This window comes from Somniosus microcephalus, chromosome 18 (assembly GCF_052327205.1).
Source record: "Somniosus microcephalus isolate GS21.2 chromosome 18, FLI_Smic_1.0, whole genome shotgun sequence".
NCBI classification, from domain to species: domain Eukaryota; kingdom Metazoa; phylum Chordata; class Chondrichthyes; order Squaliformes; family Somniosidae; genus Somniosus; species Somniosus microcephalus.
In genome coordinates, this window is record NC_141004.1 from 41,364,745 (window position 1) to 41,383,316 (window position 18,572).

At 41.6% G+C, this 18,572-nt stretch overlaps 2 protein-coding genes across 2 annotated transcripts in view; one reads left to right on the forward strand and one right to left on the reverse strand.

The window, feature by feature from the left end:
- Positions 1–15,289, reverse strand: part of LOC147105238 (diphosphoinositol polyphosphate phosphohydrolase 1) — a 78,377-nt gene extending 63,088 nt beyond the window's left edge. The window contains exon 1 of the mRNA XM_086011393.1: positions 14,950–15,289. Coding sequence (XP_085867519.1) covers positions 14,950–15,048 — 99 coding nt within the window. The 5' untranslated portion in view covers positions 15,049–15,289. The remainder of the gene's footprint in view (positions 1–14,949) is intronic.
- A 1,445-nt stretch (positions 15,290–16,734) lies between these two features.
- Positions 16,735–18,572, forward strand: part of LOC147105239 (uncharacterized) — a 66,277-nt gene continuing 64,439 nt past the window's right edge. The window contains exon 1 of the mRNA XM_086011394.1: positions 16,735–17,241. Within this exon, the coding sequence (XP_085867520.1) occupies positions 16,775–17,241 (467 nt within the window). The 5' untranslated portion in view covers positions 16,735–16,774. The remainder of the gene's footprint in view (positions 17,242–18,572) is intronic.

Genomic DNA, 18,572 nt, shown 5'->3' on the forward strand with positions numbered 1-18,572 from the left:
TGGGACGGACTCCACTTGGCCAGTGCTGGGACTGGAGTCCTGGCGAATCATATAACTAGGGCTGTAGAGAGGGCTTTAAACTAATTAGTGGGGGGGGGGGGGGGGGGGGGGAGGTTTCTAGAGAGCAAATAATAGAAATGACAACAGAGAAGGTAGCAGTGGGGGAATTAAAAAACAGAACATGTCAGGAAGGGACAGAAGGTATGGAGTAAAAAGTAAGTACTAAAAAGGGAAAAAACAGGAACTAAGTGTTACAAAACATATTTGAAAGTTCTTTATCTGAATGCACGTAGCATTCGTAACAAAATGAATGCGTTAACGGCACAAATAACGACATATGGGTATGATCTTGTGGCCATTACAGAAACATGGCTGCAGGGTGCCCATGACTGGGAATTAAACATACCAGGTTATTTAACAATCAGGAAGGGAGAGGAGGTGGGGTGGCTATGTTAATAAAGGAAGGAATCACTGTAATACAGAGAAATGATATTGGGTCAAAGGAGCAGGACAGTGAAACAGTTTAATAAGGGGAAAAACACACTAGTGGGTGTAGTCTATAGGCCTCCGAACAGTTGCAACTCTGTTGGACGGAGTATTAATCAGGAAATAGTTGAGGCTTGTAATAAGGGAACAGCTATAATTATGGGGGATTTTAATTATCATATTAACTGGACTAATCAAATTGGGCAGAGCAGCCTTGAGGATGAGTTCATTGAGTGTATTAGGGATGGGTTTCTTGAGCAGTATGTAACTGAACCGACCAGGGGGCAAGCAACCTTAGATTTGGTCCTGTGTAATGAGACAGGATTAATTAAAAATGTCCTAGTAAAGGATCCCCTTGGAATGAGTGACCATAACATGGTTGAGTTCCATATTCAATTAGAGGGTGAGAAGGTTGGATCTCAAACAAGCGTGCTGAGCTTGAATAAAGGAGACTATGAAGGTATGAAGAGTGGAATTGAGTAGAGTGGACTGGGAAAATAGATTAAAAGGGTAAGATGGTACATGATCAGTGGTGTACATTTAAGGAGTTAATTTACAACTTCCAAAAAAATATATATTCTACTGAGGAAAAAAGGGTGTAAAAGAAAAGATAGCCATCCGTGGCTAAGTAAAGTAATTAAGGATAGTATCCGACTAAAAACAAGGGCATATAAGGTAGCCAAATCTAGTGGGAGGATGGAAGATTGGGAAGTCTTTAAAAGACAGCAAAAAATAACTAAAAGATTGAATAAGGGAAGATTAAGGGAAGATAGATTATGAAAGTAAATTAGCAAACAATATAAAAACAGACAGCGAAAGTTTCTATAGTTATATAAAAAGAAAAAGGGTGGCTAAAGTAAATGTTGGTCCCTTAGAGGATGAGACCGGGAAACTAATGGTGGGAAACATGGAGATGGCAAAAACACTGAACAATTATTTTGTATCAGTCTTTACAGTAGAGGACACTAAGAATATCCCAACACTGGACAAACAGGGGGCTCGGGGGGGGGGGGGGGGGGAGGTTCTAAATATGATTAAAATCACTAAGGAAGTGGTACTTGGTCAAATAATGGGACTCAAGGCAGATAAATCCCCTGGACCTGATGGCTTGCATCCTAGGGTCGTGAGGGAAGTGGCGGTAGGGATTGTGGATGCATTGGTAATAATTTTCCAAAACTCCCTGGACTCAGCAAAGGTCCCGGCAGATTGGAAAACTGCTAATGTAACACCCTTATTTAAAAAGGGTAGTAGGCAGAAGGCTGGAAACTATAGACCTGTTAGCCTAACATCTGTGGTTGGTAAAATGTTAGAGTCCATTATTAAGGAGACAGTAACGGGACATTTGGATAAACATAATTTAATAGGACAAACTCAGCATGGTTTCATGAAGGGGAAGTCATGTTTGACAAATTTGCTTGAGTTCTTTGAGGATGTAACATACAGGGTGGATAAAGGGGAACCAGTGGACGTAGTGTATTTAGACTTCCAAAAGGCATTTGACAAGGTGCCACACAAAAAAGATAAAAAATCACAGGATTGGGGGTAATATTCTGGCGTGGGTGGAGGATTGGCTCTCTAACAGAAAGCAGAGAGTTGGGATAAATGGTTCGTTCTCAGATTGGCAACCAGTAACTAGTGGTGTTCCGCAGGGGTCAGTGCTGGGTTCCCAACTCTTTACAATCTATATTAATGATTTGGAGGGGACCGAGTGTAACATATCAAAGTTTGCAGATGATACAAAGATGGGATGGAAAGTAGTGAGTGAGGAGGACATAAAAAACCTGCAAAGTGACATAGACAGGCTAAGTAAGTGGGCAGAGATTTGGCAGATGGAATACAATACTGGAAAGTGTGAGGTTATGCACTTTGGCAGGGAAAATCATAGAGCAAGTTATTATCTTAATGGCAAGAAACTGGAAAGTACTGTCGTACAAAGGGATCTGGGGGGTCCTGGTGCACGAAACTCAAAAAGTTAGTATGCAGGTGCAGCAAGTGATCAAGAAGGCCAATGGAATGTTGGCTTTTATTGCTAGGGGGATATAATATAAAAACAGGGAGGTATTGCTGCAGTTATACAAGGTATTGGTGAGACCACACCTGGAATACTGCATACAGTTTTGGTGTCCATACTTAAGAAAAGACATACTTGTTCTCGAGTCAGTACAAAGAAGGTTCACTCGGTTAATCCCGGGGATGAGGGGGTGGTCATATGAGGAGAGGTTGAGTAGATTGGGACTCTACTCATTGGAGTTCAGAAGAATGAGGCGCGATCTTATTGAAACATAAAAGATTGTGAAGGGGCTTGATTGGGTGGATGCGGTGAGGATGTTCCCAATGAAGGGTGAAACTAGAACTAGGGGGCATAATCTTAGAATAAGGGGCTGCTCTTTCAAAACTGAGATGAGGAGAAACTTCTTCACTCAGAGGGTGGTAGGTTTGTGGAATTTGCTGCCCCAGAAAGCTGTGGAAGCTACATCATTAAATAAATTTAAAACAGAAATAGATAGTTTCCCAGAAGTAAAGGGAATTAAGGGTTACGGGCAGGAAATTGGACATGAGTCTAGGTTCGGAATGGTCATGGCCCTGTGGGTAGTGGAGTGGTTCTGCTCCTACTGTGTTCTAATTCTGTGTTAGATTTCAGGAGATGGTTTTATTCCTGTTCCTGGCTGGGGTGGAGATCGCCTTTACAGAAGGTAAGTACTGTAGAAAATATAGGGACAGAGTGATCTCCTGGAAGAATTTCAATCGCCTAGATGGGTCGGAGAGGAATTTCCCAGATTTTTTTTCTCCCAAATTGGCCATTGGGTCTTTATCTGGCTTTTCGCCTCTCCCGGGAGATCACATGGGTTCGGGTGGATGCAGAGTGATACAAGATTTGAGGTTAGGATCAGATCAGCCATGATCTTATTGAATGGTGGAGCAGGCTCGAGGGGCCGATTGGCCTACTCCTGCTCCTATTTCTTATGTTATGTTCAAAATAGCAGGTAAACCTTTACACAAATCTCATATTGCTACATGAGCTCCAATTGGGTTAATGCTGCAAGGACAGCTCTTTAAGATAAGAGTACAGGAGAGAATTGTAGGGACACGTGCTCAGCTGTACCAGAGACTTAAATATCAGAGGTTAAATGCCTCCACTTACTAATTCACTTCAACTTATAATTAATGGTTTTCTGGAAGAACTAACATCCATTACACATTGTGATAAATGTAGTTCATCCCAAACTTCATCGTGCATCATGCGCAACCCCATATGAATTTTCTATATCAAGAGTAGCTGGGAGAGCTGAGGCTGAAGGATTCCTCTAGATCTTCCTGCACAGCACATTATTCTTCTTAGGCAGTCCCTTCAAACCGAGGATGACTTGCTTCCACACTAAAAATATGAGTTCTCAGGTGATTGATGAGTCCAATGCAGGACCTACAGTCACTGTCACAGGTGGGGCAGACGGTGGTTGAAGGGGCAGGTGGGTGGGGTGCTTGGGTTGACGTGTGTTCCTTCCACTGTTTGCTCATGGCTTCCGCTTACTTCCAGCAAAGAGACTCGAGGTGTTTGGCGCCTTCCCGGATGCTTCTGTTCCACTTTGTGTGGTTTTGGGCCAGGGATTCCCAGGTGTCGGTGGGGATGTTGCACTTTTTCAAGGAGCTTTGAGGGTGTCCTTGAAGCCTTTCCTCTGCCCACCTGGGGCCCTCTTGCCGTGTCGGAGCTCCAAGTAGAGTGCTTGTTTTGGGAGTCTCGTATCGGGCGTGTGGATGATGTGACCCGTCCATCGGAGCGGATCGAGCGTGGTCAAAGCTTTGATGCTGGGGATGTTGGCCTGAGCGAGAATACTGACGTTGGTGTGCCTATCCTGCCAATGGATTTGCAGGATCTTGCGGAGGCAGCGTTGGTGGTACCTCTCCAGTGCTTTGAGGTGCCTGATGTACATGCATTAACCAGTGATACAAGTACCATTTATCCAAATTGGCCTGAGACCCAGGACCTGCAAAAAAAAACAGTAAAGGCCAGACCATTGGAATAAACTGAAATTCTATACCGACTGCTTTTTGCCCCAAGGGGAAAACTAATTGTGTCATTTGGATACCATGAAAAACAGACCACACTATTTGGGGACTAGTTGCAGAAGGGGATGGGGGCGGGGCTGGTGGGAAAGGGTTGAAAGAAATTCAACAAAATTACTTGGCAATCGACGCACCAACAAAAAGTTTCTAATTTAAAATAAATATTTACATAAGTTTTTATCCAATAATTGCTAACCTAAAGTATGGTCTAAATATAATTAATGATCATATCCCCCAAATAGAACTGATCATAATCCATAAATTATCAAGTCAGACTACTTTGCGAGACCCAACTGCATAGCATACTTAACTCACCGTGTCTCTCCAGTAACATGAACCTGGCAATACCTCAACACAATGCTAAACACCAGTGGGCCTGAATAGCAGCACAATGTTCTCTTGAACCAGGATTCCCACAAAAGTAATTTTCTACTCCATTGCAAGTTCAGAGGCCACATGGGGAATTGTGCACTCAAGATCCTAAATGCAGCTACTACTAGTGACCAATTCCAGAGAAAGAAGTTGGTTTGGTTTGCCAAGATAGTTTATTTGAAATAAGGAAATCTTGAAATTTTGAAGATGAATACGAGTCATAGATTTTAAGACAAACTGCTTTTGTTATGCTGCTTGAAAGCAGCGATCAATAACTTGCTCAGGTCAAACAATGTAACTTTAATACAATTCCTTGAAGAATGACAGGAATAGCACAAGATGCTATTTCCTTAAAGTAACATTGTCTGAATTGGTAACTATGCTATCCAGTACTGATATTTGTAAATCTAGGCCATTATTACAGGAAACCAGATTAGTTCACCAAGCTCCCTACCGATAAAGAACATGCCACTCTGACTCTTTTCCAAAAACTAAGTTATTGTGTGAATTTCTACTGACCAATGCAGGCATATTGGAAGACAGTTAATTACAACAGCAAGATCTAGTCAATTCTTTTGACTGTTAAATGATTGCTGGTATGAGCGCTATCTGAACCATTGTTATGGATTTTGAGGAATTGCCTCATGAGAATTCAGCACAAGGTAACAAATAATGCAGTTTTTCCCCCAAACAGTCCATCTTCAAGCTTTGAGCAAAGGATAAATCCATCATAGAAATCCAGTTTGGACACTTAACTGCAACCCTGATGCACAGAATTACAAATGACACCTCAGGACAACAGAAGGGCAACATATTTGTCAAAGCATTATCAAGAGGATTCAATTTTTCATTCAAGTATTCAATCTCAGATATTCAGTCCCCAATGTGACCTTTGAAACAAATTTTCATAATTCTATTCAGTTTTATTCTTGTAGCCGTGAACAGCAATTCTCACCTGAATAACTCCTCCGAGAAGTGCAATCGGGAAAATTATCCTCAGAAGTGCAAGTTTCTACATTCCCTATCAAGTGTTATGCTGCTTGACAGATTTGCATTTTGCATGCTACCACAGCAAAGGTAAGTATAAATTATGTGGAATACACACACACACTTTCATACAGATTCCATACAAGTCTTAATGTTCTAAGCTTTATAAATAAAAAAAGTGTGCAAAAGCAATTTACTATTTTGCAACCATGCTCATTTTCACACTGCCCCCAAATGGTCCACGTGCCGACTGGCAATTAGCAGGTTATCACTTTCTGACACAATCTTAAAATCACACACAGGATTTTGAACATTTATTATTACAGGAAACTCTTTCGTATCCGGCACCAACGGGACCGGGATGTTGCCGGTTGATTAAAAATTCTGGATAACGGAGAGGTATATCTACCGAGGCTATTTTTAACAAACAAAAATTTAAAAATTAAGAAATGTGCAGTATAATTGGGTACTCACCTACAGAATGTTGTGTTAAATGGATGGTGGAAGATGCTTGATTAAATACAGTAATGCCAGTTGAGGGTAATCCATAACTCTTTATAAGTTTTGTTTTACTGTTAAGTAATTAAACTGTATACTGTAGTTTTCGGAGTATGAATTTTGCCGGTTATGAGAGAATTCCGGTTATTTAGGTGCCGTTTAAACGAGAGTTTCCTGTGTACACCTCCTGAATTGCCAGCCTCCTTTTGTTTCCTATGAACTAACACCATAGAAAAGCTGAGAAGTTAAACCTGCTCAGGCCTCAGTCAATTGTGTTCTAATCACCAAACAATACATTAGATTAACTAGTTTGACAATTACCCTACATCCTTTGCGCAAATAAATTTGATTTAAAAAATGTTAACCTGTTGCTGCCTAAATTTAACATCGACATCCAGTTTACATTGAAAAATTGCTAACAAATGTGATTATTTGTGAGGGGCTTGGTTGTTTAGATTTAGGTTTTAAAACTTCCATAGGCATTTAACCGGTTCTTAATCGCTCCACCATTGGCGGCCGTGCCTTCAGCTGCCAGGGTCCGAAGCTCTGGAATTCCCTCCCTAAACTTCTCCGCACTCCTTAAAACCTACCTCTTTCGACCAATATCTCGTGGCTTGGTGTCAAATTTTGTTTGCTAGCACACCTGTGAAGCACCTTGGGATGTTTTACTACGTTAAAGGCGCTATATAAATACAAGTAGTTGTTGTTCACTCAGGTCCCAGCTGCCCGGTTTCCTCGCTGCGATGTTATCTGCTTGAACTTTCAGCAACTTGCCCTGCAAAAAAACTAAATGTGCAAGGGCAGGTCTAACAAATGGTAGACGCCGTTAGATTCACTCCTCCAGCAAATTATAGCCCAATTTCCCATCTCTTTTTTAAAAAAAAACTTTTAATTGTATGTACAGCAGTTGATGTCAGAAAAGTCTTTCATTTCAGACTAGATCCAGCCAAGTTATCCAAGAATAACTTACCAAAATGCCAAACCCTTTTAAAACAAAATGATTTTTGTTAGGTACCATATCAAGGGATATGTAGCAATGGTGGTTAAATGGAGTTGAGGCACATATCAGCCATGATCTAATTAAAAAGGTGGAACAGGCTTGAGGGACTGAATGGCCTTCTCCTGAGGTGAGGGTATTAAGGGATATGGAGCAACAGCGGTTAAATGGAGCAGAGGTACCTTTCAACCATGATCTAATTAAATGGTGGAACAGGCTTGAGGAGCTGGATGGCCTATTCTTGTCCTATTGAGTGGAATTTGTGGTGGGGGCAAATACGATGGTTTTGGTCTACCCAATGTTGAGCTGGAAGTTGTGACTCATCCAAGACTGGATGTTGAACAAATAGTCCGATAGTATAGGAGCAGTTGAGAAGTCTAGGGGAGCAGTTGCGAGGTGGAGTTGGGAGTTATCACAAACATGTGGAAGCGGATGCTGCCTGTGGATGATGGCTCCAAAGTACAGCATTTGGCCGAGGAAAAGGAGGGGACCAAGGACAGGTCCTGGGGAGACTCAGGAGATCACGATGCAACAGGAAGAGAAGCAATTGCTGGAATTGTGCTGGCTACATTCAGATAGGTACGAAACAAACCATGCAAGGGCAGTCCCATGAAAGTGGACAGTTGAGGAAGGCACTGGAGGAAGATGGTGTGGACAACTGCATCAAATACTAGAGAGGTTGAGGAAAGATAAGGCATCACAGTTACAGAAGACAATAGCAAAATACCGCGGATGTTGGAAATCTGAAATAACAGAAAATGCTGGAAACACTCAGCAGGCCAGGCAACATCCGTGGAGAGAGAAAATGTTGTTTATATCACTTTAGTTAAGGCTGTTTTTCAGTGCTGTGAGAAAGGAGGATTTGCAGACCCCAGGAAGTAAATCAGGGAATTTGCAATCATAGAAATCCATATCATTGGAGCAAGCTGAGAATTCAATTGAAAATCCCAGAAGGACTGGGAAAGACGATGGTATCATCAATTGAGAATAGGTGGAACTGAAACATTGAACAAAGGCCTCAGACATGAATTCCAATCTCACAGCTACCAACACAACAAAAGCACCTCATATTTAGCAGGTCTGAAGCCCTATTCACCTCCCCTCCCCCGAAATCCAGTAATGCGAGGTGCCGAGGACCTTCTGTAGGATTCTATACTAAATTTATGATATATACTTCAAAAAAACATTTCAGTACTAGATGAACTCCCAATATTCCTATTCCTAGCATATTTAGCACCATATTGGAAAACAGAACACTTATGGATAGTATACATTATTTACAAATACACACTAATGCTTGCATAAAATCAGCTTTAATAAATGCACGGCCATTTAGTTACTATGGTAATTTAATGTGTGTGTACAGGATACACTCACACTTCCAACCCGCCATTGACTTTTGACCCTTTCAAGTCAGTATCATTTTCATATTCTTATTGAAATATATGGCTCAAACATTGCATCTGTAACTGTACCATAGACTTTGTAATATTCAGCAAGCCTGAATGTCATTACATTAGAAGATAATTTGGACTAACTAAACATTTGACATAGACAAATAAAATGTAATGACAAATGCGACTTAAGTTTGATCAATTTTTTTCTGATCATCTGCAATTGCTAAATACTGTAACATGGCATTGTATTCCAAGAGGAAAAAGTGAATATTGAGCGTTATTTTTTAAATTTTATACAAGTAGTTACAATTGTTAATTAAATCATCTCCTGACTCAGCCTTATTTGTACTAATCAGTAAGCTGATGTCCTTTGTTCCAAGGCCACAATTTTGAATATCTGGATTTTTTTTTGGCCACTGTTAAACCTACCAAATGCATGCATTTCATACCATTTTTTAAATCACCGTATCAATGTCTTAATCCACTCCAAAATCATTGCTTCCTATTTCCACTGAAGCTCACTCCTCTACTCCCCTGCAGCCAACCATTCTTTTGCTTAACTGCTTCTGATGCCCTCGCATGGTCTCAATTTCTCTTCAGCTTTCTCTCGCAGTCCACACTTTTTCTGCTGCTGGCTAACTAGCATTTATACATATATAAAAAATTATTTTACCAACAATCTTGAAATGTCACTCCTTATTATCCCATTTGAATCCTTTCCATGAACTCAATTTTATCCAAGTCGGCTTGAATTCATTTTCTCTCTTGGCTCACTGTAATCCATCGCTCGCTGGAGCATTAGTGACTACATAATTCTTACCCCGCAAAGCACTTTTATTTTATTCCAAGGCCACTGACTTCCAAAATGCAGGTCTTCGCAAAAATAAACTTACGGGCCTCCACAGGACACCCACCAGGAGACTCATTTTCTCCCAATCTGTCGTCAGAAGTCCAACGTCTCCGACTGGCCTGCGAAATGCGGTGATCTGCTTCAGTGAATCAGCGTGCTTGCATCACGAGGTAAAAAAAAACTACATTTAACTCATGATGAATGACATACTGGGCCTGCTCAGAATACTTCCTAGGTCCACAATCCAATATTTGTTTTATAAAGTGAATCATCTACATTATCCATTATTTCCTTTCACCCAAGGCCCACTGCAGCTACAACTTATCTTTTTTGCTTATTGCAATAATCATGAATCATACCTAAAATGTGCAATAATATGTGAGTTTTGCTTGTCCTCTTACAAAAGGGCAAATGCTTGGCTTACATCTTCTACTTGTATTAGCATTTAAGTACAACATGGAGAAAGGCTTCCTGCAAACAAAAACTGAAGAGGTTCTGAAATCCCAAAAGGGAGAAAGAAGCTTCTTTTACAAGTAAAATCAGTACAAGTTTTGTAATTAATGAAAATTCATTTGAATGATTGATGCTTTACTTGCTGAACAATATGCAGCAATAACCAAAATTTTGTGAAACATTAGTGTATCTCCTGCAGCACTGCTCATGGTTAGTCCAAGTATTATGGAAATTCAGAGCTTTACCTCTCTTCTCTCCTGCCCCAACCACCCAAAGAGAGAGGTAGGAGGCAGATGTAAAACAGGAAAATCATTTACTGTACTCCCTACTGTGTCTTCCCTACCACGATCAGTGCCTCCTATAATTCCTTATGAAGCAAAAAGGAGCAAGGGGAAACCTCTTCTGTCCTCAGAGTACTGCAAAATCCTGCAAAGTCCACTGCAGAAAAAGTTTTATTATAAACCACTAAGCACGGCCATTCGTGGTTAAGTAGTGCTTTGCTAAGTAACCGACAGCTGGTGGGACAACACCCTACATCCAATGCATAAATGAAGCTCTGCTCCACAAAACACTGTTCGACTCCGCTTGGTGCACTCTTGCACCTTCCAACCTGGTTCAGAGCAGGTGATCTAACTCAGCTGTCATAATGAACATTTACAGCATATACCTGCTTCAGTCAATGCTAGCACTGACAATGCAGAGGGGAAGACTGCACATATGTAGAGAGCCATGAAAGACAGTGAGGATTAAAATTCCAGCATGTCCTGCTATCAAAAAACCAACATGAAGTGATACTACGCTATCAAGGAGAAGAAAAGGAACTCTGGGAATAGGAAAAATGGCAAGCCCGAGACTGTAGAAATACTGGTGCAAAAGTTGAAGATAGTGTAATATGCAAAGAATTAACTCTTAATAAATGTTGTAGTTTGTTTTCATAACTGTTGAAGTTTAAGTTTTTTGTAAATTTTATTTATATGGGGCAGTGACCAACGTTCCCTTCAACCTGCGCGGCGCTCTGCAGCACCGGCTCTTAATTAGATAAAACCGCGCCTGCGTGGTATTTTGAATGGGCCGCGCACCCTAAAAAAATTAAAGAGAATATTGGTGGTGATACTCGCTGATAAGACTTGCAAAAACATTGAGAAATTTACTCAGTGAAGTGCCTTGTCATTGGTAGTTGTGTCACATCAAGAATGTTTAAGCCCTACATAGATGTTTTATCCATGGATGCTGCACACCAGACCTGAGCCACGTACAGATGTTGAAGCAAAACTATAGAACATTTGGTCATCATTGCGGACGATTACTGACAATAGATAGGAAGAAGGAAAAATCATGCAGCACTTCGCAATGACAAGATACTTAACCAGAACAGCACATAATAAAGACTCACCATAACATTTTGGTCACAAGTAATCTATTGAAATTTAAAACTCCACTTTAACAAATAAGTACTCACAACAAGCTTCACTTCCAAACGTTTAATGAAATGGCAGCCAAACATTTAATGAAATGGCAGCCAATCAAATGTAAGTACTAACAGCCCAGTACTACTGCCTGATTTATTTACACTGCAAAACAGTGCTAAAGATCGTCTCCAAATAAAGGGGATTTTAAAGACAACTAATGATGCCGGGTCTATTAAAATCAGCTCCAATTTATTACGAGGTAGTATTTTCATTAAAAACTTCAAAACTGTATGGGAGGTCTGCAGCATTCTGTTTTAAAACTAGCTCCATTACCATCTATTCCTTTATGCATCCATTTTAAAATACTTCTTGCTGTCCAAAGGTTGCAAGATCATAGACAGCATCCTATGCTACAAAAGTGCTGGATTCTCCTTGTATTTGACAGCAAGCTGTGCACAAAGTATAAGCTTCTACATTACGTTTCTCCATATACTACTGGAATTTTCTGTAACATCTAGGAATTTGACTACAGTATGGTCATTCTATTAACTACAATTCTAGTTACCATTGTCAAACAGCATTGTAATACATTAATTTCAGGGTTGCCTGGGAAACAAGATCAAGCTGGAGATAGATGGGAGTGCTCAGCTGCAGAATGCTTAGTCCATTGAAATATAAATGGCATTGGGGGCGGGGGAGGGCACGAAGAGTGCATGAGCTATTCATTTTTCTTTTAGTCATTGTTCGTAGAATCACAATAGTAGACACAGGAGTCAATAAGAATTTGTAGATCCTAACCTTGGTTGACAATTACTGTAATAACTAGTTACCAGATTGCACGTCAAACATTTTCTGCAGTGCAGATACAGGAGCATTGTTTGACACCTTCTGTTTCTCAATAGCACTACTGCTATCACTGAGCCATTATACAGTACTGTATTCTAAGTTTATTGGCAATGGGCGAGTCAGTTCTGAGCAAAATGGGTCACTCATCTCAAAAAAAACTTTCCATGTCTGCTATGTAACACTCATTTTGGTCATTACTGCTTCAGTTCAGGCTTTCTCCCAACACTTAAATTATAGCTGCAGCAAAGAGATAGCTTCCATAAATAAACCGAGTCCCATATGAACCAAAACTTGCACTTATGCACGTTGCGAATGGGATAGCATGCTAGGTTACCAGAGGACTATTCACAAGAGCTGCCCACCACTCTTCCCTGTCCACTTTGAAAGGCAGTATATTACACAGGCAGATAATTAAGTTCAAGCTTTTTTTTTTTTTTTATTCACTTATGGGATCTGGGTGTCGCTGGCAAGGCCAGCATTTATTGCCCATCCATAATTGCCCTCGAGAAGATGATGGTGGTGAGCTGCCTTCTTGAACCGCTGCAGTCCGTATGGTGCGTTTCGTAGCAGTTTGTTACAACTTAGTGGCTTGCTAGGCCATTTCAGAGGGTAGTTAAGAGTCAACCGAATTGAGAGAGTCTGGAGTCACATATAGGTCAGACCAGGGAAGGACAGCAGCTGAAACTAACGTTTATTTACAAGTCAATTACAGAGTCTTAGCAGTACAGTAATTGATTTGCACAATACTTACTGTTCAAAAACAAGAGCCCAAAATCTTAAAGGCTCTTTTCAAAGTCTATGATGGAATATTATGCAGGTAAATGACTTCACAAGGCTCTCTTAACTGCCCCACGTGAAACAGAGAGCATGGATCAGGGAACAATAGATTACAAAAAAACTCACAATTATCAAGCATTCAAACAGATTGTCTAAAGATCAAATAAATTCTTCTCAATTTAAGAAATTAACATTGTTATAGGTGTTAAACTTGAGACATTCAAATATGCCAAAAGCCCAGATTAGGTATAATGAATTTGTCGATTGCCTCCAGTCTGCAAATTCTCATACATTGCCTGTCCCGACATCAAGTAATCTTCTGACACAACTTCTGAATACAGGTATCAAATGATGGAAGCCAACTAGAAAGGATGACTTTCACCGATGTAGAGCTGAAACAAGTTTTATGTATTGGCTACCATTTAGGCCAGATACAAAGAAACTCAGTCTCACCTACAGCCAACTTCAACCTATATTATTTAAGTAATACAAAACAACATAGAATTCAGCAATTTTCACTATTTGATGCATGACAGCGCTCTGCTTGTCAGTTACAGCCTAAATTCAAAAATTATAGCAGAGAACACAAGATTGGGTGTTTATTATGCAGCTGCAACATATTTGAGTTAACTATCAAACTGAGTGAAACTCAAGCAATTTATAATCATCCAAATGCCAGGATATTCCAGTCCATATTTTATTCTTTGCATTATAAAGTATGGATTAGAAAGGGTCAAGAGACCATTTATCTGCTCCACTGGAGATACAAGCAAGAACTTTCTCACTGTACACAATCTTGGATAATCAAGAAGATTGTAGTAACCATGATGCTTTATGCACATATCCATATGCCAAGACAAGTGGAAAGTAACTGGAAAAATCAGCAAAATTTCAATATAGATCAAAAACTAAGATTTGTTTTTGACAAACCTAAATTCTAATCATTTAAGGAAAAAATGTATACAGGTGCTGATTGAATCAAAATATTTGATGGCAATTTAAATCTCATTTAACAATATTTAAATGTTAATTTGTATACCATTTTTATTACCAAAGAATTACAGATGTGCTTGAAAAATGGTGAACAGCAACCTTTGCTGGTATAAAACAATAATCGTATTTTCTTTTCCTTCATCTGTTTACAAAGCTGCCAGTTCACCTGCCATTTAGAAAAGTCAACCTTTGCTGGCTGACCAACTTGTAGCATGAAGACACCATTGTGCTCTACACTGCATGCGAGCAGCAAATTGCTATCCAACAAGAGAACGGAGTTTAAAAAAATGCACGATATGCATTTTAAAACTAGATAGGATTGCAGGAAAACAAAGGCATTTTTTCACGCACGCCTGCAATGACAAATGCAACGATTTCGATCATAAATTGTGGGTTATGCAGCCTTACGACGGAGAAGTCTCACTAAAATAAACAACCGCAATGCTGAGTCCGTTATCCTCTGACTGCCTCAAGTTTTGTACGAGAAAATACTTTGATTCTGCACCCAATTCATTCAACGCAGATCAATTCCACCAACGGTGTCATTTGCGCTGTTAATTTTAGCACAAAGCAAAGTGCATGTGGCATCACTCCAAGAGATCCCATCCCCTCGACGTGATCGGTTGTCGAATTTTAAAATAAATTCAGCACCAAAACGAAGAATTCCAGGAGAACAATAACCGAGGCCCAGGCACCGGAGATCCCCCCGCCCGCCGCCGCCCCCCGGCCCGGGCTGAGGCCGAGGTGGAGAGCAGACGTGTGGGCCCTGGGCGACTGTCTCTCCCCCACCCCCAGCACAAACCAGGTCCCAAAGCCTCTTACCTCCTCCTCGCTCTCGCTTTTGAAGCACAAACACGCCGCTCGCTTCTTGTAACCGTCTCCATCATAAGTCCGAGTCTGGTTCTGCTTTAATTTCATCATTTATATGATTTTTTTTTTGGTTAATTGTCTTATCTCGATTATCGTTTTCTTAAATTTTAAAACGAAAACTTCGAAGAAAAAAAATCCTTCTTGCGAATTTCAACGACAGGAAAGCCGCCAAGAACAGTTATCTGCCGGGCCTCTTCATATTCCCACAGCCATTCTCTCCGACAACGCGGCCGCCATCTTACCCGCACCGTGCGACAACCAAACCCCGCACAACAAAAGGGCGCGGGGGGCCGAGGCGGGGCTTGTGGCCGAGCGCAGCCACTCAGCAGCCGGGCGGCGCGCGATGCACCAATCACATCCCCGGCGCGCCGAGGCCCCGCCCCTCACCGCCTTCGACAACAAGTTTGGTGGACGCCGCCTCGACGCACGTTCAAAGCCGGTAGGAGGCGCAGCGGATCCTGGCCTGGCCTACCACCCCTCCCCTCCACCCCTCCTTCTCGAATACGAATGAAGACAAAGAGCAGGGCTATTTTTATGTGTGTGTGTCTTTTTAAAATTTAAGTATCACGTGTTTTGATTTGTATGTGAAAGGGTTTTTTTCTCTGCTATTCTGTTCATTTACGGTGGAAATGGTGCGGCTATAAACTAATTTTACAAAAGATTTTGGACCATTTTCATAGATCAACTGTAATTAAATATGACAGTCGGAGCTTAGATATCATATATTTCCAAATACAGCTCATATTTGATATATATATATAATATATAAAACTAGTAAATTTGAATTCATTGTGTCTCCTGGCTGGCCTCTCATCTTCCACCCTCCATAAACTTGAGGTCATCCAAAACACTGCTGCCCATACCCTAACTTGCGCCAAGACCCATTCACTAATCGCCCCTGTGCTTGCTGTCCCAGTCTGGCAATGCCTCAATTAAAAAAATTCTCTTCCCTGTTTTCAGCACAGACATGATGGACCGAATGGCCGCCTTCTGTTCGTAAAATTCTAGAAAATTTCTATGATTCAAATCCCTCTGTAACCTCTTCCAGACTCACACCCCTCCGAGATCTCAACACTTCTCCAATTCTGGCCTCTTATGCATCACTGATTTTAATGGCTCCACCATTGGAGGCTGTGCCTTCAGCTGCCTAGGCCCTAAGCCCTGGAATTCCCTCCCTAAACCTCTCCGCCTCTCTTTCCTTATTTAAGACGCTCCTTAAAACCTACCTCTTTGACCAAGCTTTTGGTCACCTGCCCTAATTTCTCTTTATGTAGCTCGGTGGCCAATTGTGTTTGATAACGTTTCTGTGAAGCACCTTGGGACGTTTTGTTGTTGTATCTATTTTTATTGAATATATATTTTAAAATACCGATATGACAAAATTGACAACACAGAATTATCGAATTTTGAGAAAAGGTTTATTCTTTTCCGTACAGCCTATTCTAAAATGTGGCTCACCTGTTCTTCCTTGGGCTTTTGCGGGTCTTTTCTTGCATTCTTTTCCCTTAATTTGCCCTGTTTTATCTAGTCCAAACGGAACCAAACGCAATCACCAGAAATACCCTCTATAAAGGATAATTCAGTAATAATGCTGCACAACAAAACGATTCTTCCATTTACTTTTAAAGTTGGTCTCCAAGCGCTCACGTTCCCCCTCCTGTCGCTGGATTCCAGAATAGGAACCTGTCCCCCAACTGTTTACCGGATTTTGTGAACTTCTGACACCAACTGTCACCGAATACTATTTCAATTCAAACCGGTACCTGCAATTGATAAAATGCTTCAGATTTTTCCCATTGTCTTTCACAACCTCAACAAACGGAAATATCTGCTGTCAAACGAAGAGGGTAGGTATTCTGAGATGCAAGACCTAGCCTTGGAAAACTGGCAAGACACGACTATGTCGAGATCAGTGTCAGATTCGGCACCATCGGACGTCAGGTCGTCGAGCCAAGGAGAAGGCGACCTGTTGGAAGACTTGAAAGATCTCCAGGTGTTGCCTGAAGGGTCATTACTGGTGAGTGGACCTAGTATGCGGCCAAAACCGTCCAATACACCAGTTATGTTTGAAGACATGCCTCCTTCTCCAGAGGGACTGAGGAAGGGGATGGAAGAATCTGGGATAGAAAAGCCTCCAAAGCCAGCAAGTCCTTCAAAAGAATTACAGATCCAGTCACATTTTAACGCGGAACCAGCAGACATTGGCGCGAGATGGCACGCACGTAGCCCAGAGGGGAAAAAGACGTAAGTAACGATGAAAAATATGGCATTTTGCATCTTCCTGTTTAAAATAAGTGGGGGGGGGGGGTTTCAGTGACTTTGTGAGCTCAACACAATGCCCATTCGCCTCTTGTCAGTTGGGCTCAAATCCAAGCCAGGTTTATATTGGACGAAAGTCTCCACTCTGTCAACTCTAGGGGCCCTACATTGAAATAAAAACAGAAAATGCTGGAAATACTCAGCAGGTCAGGCAGCATCGGCAGAGAGAGAAACAAGGTTGACGTTTCAGGTCGATGACCCTTCAAGTCGGTTTGGAGATTGGTAATCCAGTTTAGTTAGTAGGACGGGATCGGCTCTACAAAACTGCCAACAATTTGGCAAGCGTGTTCTGAACAAGCAGGAAGATGGCTGTGTGGAGAAATGTAACTGTCGCACTTGTGCCACAGAGGGGGTCAGAGCCGCAGGCAGCAAAGTTAGAATTGTGTACACTCCTTTCAATTACTGTCTCTCCAGCCACTGGCAGATGCTTTTCTAAAGGAAGGAACCAGGACCCTGCCTCCCCAGAACATGCTTGCATTAAAAATGGTACATTTTGCTTCATTGTAAACACATTTTTACTTCACAATTGATGGAGTTTCATTCTAAAACAATCATAGGAAAATATATGACATTTAGGTTCAATCCATATGCAGCAGACTAACCTAACCATTGCTTCTCCAAAACTATCTAAGAGTCAGTGTCCCCTACACAGAGGCGCTCTCCCCCTCTGACTCCACTCAAATTCACAGAGGCACTCTCCCTTCGAAACATCTATTCTAGTTCACAGAGGCACTATCCCTCTCTATTCCCGATCCCGCAGTTCACAAAAGCACCCCCTCCCCTCTTCCAACTATTCTACCTTCCAGTTCATGAAGGCCCTCTACCTTTTTGATCTTCCCACAGTTGGCTACAGTTCATAACTGTTGCTGCTGCTTCACTCCGGGAGCGGACACCATGCTGTAGGGGTGATTTCCGAATCTATTGTGAGACCAAGAATTGCAGTTCTCCGCCGAGAGCCGATGCCCGGAGTGAATGGTTGGAGCTGTAGCCAGGGCCAGCAATGAGAAGACCATTAAGGAACAGAGTGGCACGGATGTACCAGTCAAATACCTGAGGCAGGAACTCAACCATCGGATTACAACTTCATCGATTTGCTACCCCAGGTGCAGATCTGCGTAACTTGCAGTTGCCTGACTACCCCTCAATATGGCAAGTTCTTCTGAGGTGGTGGTGGGAGGACTACACTCGGGCCAATTTTCCTGAGTATAGCACCCCAGGAACGTCTGAAAGGGAAGTGCAGCCAACCACAAATGTTG